The sequence below is a fragment of the Sus scrofa genome, unplaced genomic scaffold, assembly GCF_000003025.6.
Source record: "Sus scrofa isolate TJ Tabasco breed Duroc unplaced genomic scaffold, Sscrofa11.1 Contig627, whole genome shotgun sequence".
Classification (NCBI taxonomy): Eukaryota; Metazoa; Chordata; class Mammalia; order Artiodactyla; family Suidae; genus Sus; species Sus scrofa.
The window spans coordinates 50,884-54,852 of NW_018085270.1; the positions used below are offsets into that span (position 1 = coordinate 50,884).

Genomic DNA, 3,969 nt, shown 5'->3' on the forward strand with positions numbered 1-3,969 from the left:
AATGGCCACTTGATCTTTCATCACATTGAGTAGGAATCTACACAGTGTATCATGGGCATGAAACTCCTATATCTTTAGATTAGAATCATGGTGCATTATTTGGTTGATGGCTGATTCTTAAAATAGGTTATTTTTATAGACTGGCAATATTAGAGAATATTGCACACAGTGTCTAATGAGTTCATTAACATGACATTTCTAAAGGGCAAGAGTTTCTGATGGTGATAAAGTGCATGTTAATTTCTTATTTTGTCTTTTGGTATCTTTCTTTCTTTTTAGGGCTGCACCTACAGCATATGGAAGTTCCCAGGCCAGGGGTCAAATCGGAGCTGCAGCTGTCAACCTCCGTGACAGCCACCGCAAGGCAGGATTCAAGCCACATCTGCAAACTACACCACAGCTCACAGCAACGCTGGATCCTTGAGCCACTGAGTGAGGCCAGGGATCAACTCCATGTCCTCATGGATATTAGTTGGGTTTGTTTCCTCGGTGCCACAATGCGAACTCCAGGCACTCCTTAATTTCTTAGTTTGAATTCACAGTTGCCTCTACAATGTTGGCACATTAAAACCAAAGCAATTCAGCAAGAAAGAGGAAGGGCTTCATCATTCTTCCTTCACACCAACATGACAAATCAGAAACTTTAGCTCGAGAAAATATGTACCAGGTGAGAGACAGAGAATGTTCATGCCCAACTGTACTGCCTGAGATGCTCCTTCCTGCAGACCCCTGACACCTGCCTTGAGCTTCTTGCACCCTTTCTGTAGGCAATGATTAAAATTAACCATTCTTGGTGTGTACATAAAGCTGACCTCTACTACACTGATCTTAGGTCAACAGACAAAGGTCAAGATGGAGAGTAAATCCAGAAAACAACAGGAAGAGTACTGAAAAAAATCAGATTTTACCTGGTGTAGAATTATTCCAAGTGACAGGAAGGGAGGAGAGAATTGAACAATTTTGCTTGCATTCTCACCCCCAGGGAGACCTATATATTTATTTCTATATGATTTAATAATTATTTCTAGACAGAGTATCCGTCTTTGCCTTTTTAAATGTTTAGAAGCACTCAGAGATCTTCACTATCTTGGATGCCTTAGATTTTCAGCTGTCTCTGAAGTTTACCAGGTTTTAAAAAGTCCTTACCACTGGAAGTCTTTTAAATTCACCCTGTGGGTCTAAGACTATCACATGACTAAGAGCAGGCATCAGCCTTTGTGCACTCAGCCCGCACTGTGGGCCATCCACCAGTAGGTGTCTCTCATTCCCACAGCCCCTGACTCCAACGCACAACATGGACTTCTGCTGTCTACAGTCTAAATGGGAGCAAGATATTTAGCAAAAGAAATCTTTGTGATGTCATCAGTTGCGAAAGAGTCACGCATTCTCCTTTTGTGGTTGGGATATCACCCTCAGGCCTGCCATCAGAGTCACTGAGGTAACTGCAATTTGTTTCAGATACACAAAGACAGAATAAGATACACATCTTTACACTTAAGCAACAAAACAGATGACAACTCCACATCCAGAATTTTCTATGCAACTGCATAGGCTATATTAAGAAGTCAGGACAGCAAGAAAATATTTTGGGGAATTCCCGTCGTGACTCAGCAGTTAACAAACCCAACTAGGATCCATGAGGATGCAGGTTCAATCCCTGGCCTCTCTCAAACAGTTAAGGATCCAGCATTGCCAACAGCTCTGGTATAGGTCATGGATGCAGCTTGGAGCTGGTGCTGCTATGGCTATGGCTATGGTGCAGGCCCAAAGCTACAACTCCAATTGGACCCCTAGCATGGGAACCTCCATATGCTGTGGGTGTGGCCATGAAAAGCAAAAGAAAAAAGAAAGAAAAGAAATAAAGAAAACATTTTGGATTTAAAAAAAAAAAAGATAAAATATTGTCTCTGTTTTGTTTGCCACAACTTCAACTGAATTGTGGTGCCACATGGAAAGAAGAAAGATTAAATTGTACTCATTAATAGCAAAAAAGGGAAATGTTTCTAAATGCTTTAATATAAGTGTAAATGCATTATAATAGAATACCTGATGTGTGACCACATTTTTCAGCATTCATAGATGCTAAGGATCCCCAAAATCATATAATGTTTCTTATTACATATTTAACAGAATTCTGAACCAGTCCGTTTATTTCTGTTCTTTTTTCCTTCTTTGTTGAATCCAGGACCTACAACAGAAACTGAAAAATACTTTGAAAATACACTGTGCTCAAAAAATACTTGTGAATAAATGAGTAAAGAAAGCAAGTCAGTGGCTAAAGAACAGGAAAGAAATAGGTAGGTATGGGAGAAACTTTATTTGGTAGTATTTGGCAACTGGTAAAATGAAGGGATGAGAGAGAGAATTTTTAAAACTTTTTTCCATTTCATGCCTGCTGACTAGATTATTTATGACAAATCAACTAGGAGAGTGAACATAGAATAGGATTTGGTTTCAAGATGAGGGTAACTTCCAAACTTTGAATTTTAGAATAGCAGAAATCTATCTCTCTGACTCAAGAGAGCTTGTTAAGAGTAAGAGAAAGATTCAGATTTCTATGTGAAAGACTCTTGATGATGACCTTGCCTTCTTTTTTTCAGGCATGACCTTCAATTGTTCCTTGTGGCAGGACAACAGCATGTCTGTCAAACGCTTTGCCTTTGCCAGATTCTCTGAGGTCACTGAACAGTGTTTCCTTTTGTTTACCCTCATCCTGCTCATGTTCTTAGCATCACTGACGGGCAATGCTCTCATAGCCACTGCCATCTGGTCCAACCCGGTCCTCCACACCCCCATGTACTTCTTCCTGGCCAACCTGTCTCTCTTGGAGATTGGCTACACGTGCTCTGTCATACCCAAGATGCTGCAGAGCCTTGTGAGCGAGGCCCGAGGAATCTCTCGGGAGGGGTGTGCTACACAGATGTTTTTCTTTGCATCTTTTGCTATCAGTGAGTGCTGTCTTTTGGTCGCCATGGCTTTTGACCGCTATATGGCCATATGCTCCCCACTTCACTATGCAACATGAATGAGTCGTGGAGTGTGTGTCCATCTGGCAATGGTTTCTTGGGGAGTGGGATGCATGGTAGGCTTGGGCCAGACCAACTATATTTTCTCCCTGGACTTCTGTGGCCCCTGTGAAATAGACCACTTCTTCTGTGACCTCCCCCCTATCCTGGCACTTGCCTGTGGGGATACCTCCCATAATGAGGCTGCAGTCTTTGCTGTGGCCACCCTTTGCATTTCCAGCCCATTTTTACTCATCATTGCTTCTTATGGCAGAATTCTAGCTGCCGTGCTCAGCATGCCCTCACCTGAGGGTCGCCAAAAAGCTCTTTCCACCTGTTCTTCCCACTTACTTGTAGCAACACTCTTCTATGGCTCAGCATCTGTCACCTACTTGAGACCCAAGGCTAGCCATTCACCAGGAATAGATAAACTCCTAGCCCTCTTCTATACCGTGGTGACATCCTTGCTCAACCCCATCATCTACAGTTTACGGAACAAGGAAGTCAAGGCAGCTCTTAGGAGAACTCTAGGCAAGAAAAAAGTATTGACTCATAGGTAGATACCAGAGGACCACACAAGTTGCCCTTTGAAAAAGATGTAAAGTCAGCCTAAGAGGAATGAGAGAGAGAGAGAAAGAAAGAAAGAAAGAAAAGAAAGAAGGAAAGAAAGAAAGAAAGAAAGAAAGAAAGAAAGAAAGAAAGAAAGAGAAAGAAAGAAAGAAAGAAAGAAAGAAAGAAAGAAAGAAAGAAAGGAAGAAAGAAAGAAAGAAAGAAAGAAAGAAAGAAAGAAAGAAAGAAAGAAGGAAAGAAAGAAAGAAAGAAGGAAAGAAAGAAAGAAAGAATGGATGGATGGAAGGAAGGAAGGAAGGAAGAGGGAGGGAGGAAGGATAGAAGGACAGAAGGAAAGAAGGAAGGAAGGAGGGAAAGAAGAAAGAAAGGAAGAACTGTACTTGTCAATCTCTTT

At 41.6% G+C, this 3,969-nt stretch overlaps 1 protein-coding gene across 1 annotated transcript; it reads left to right on the top strand.

Annotated features, from left to right (window-relative positions):
• Positions 1-2,526: 2,526 nt before the first annotated feature.
• On the top strand, positions 2,527-3,565 carry LOC110259005 (olfactory receptor 10C1-like). The gene is given in 1 exon segment (XM_021082303.1): positions 2,527-3,565. A coding segment is annotated over 1 exon segment (963 nt). The 5' UTR covers positions 2,527-2,602.
• Positions 3,566-3,969: the final 404 nt, after the last annotated feature.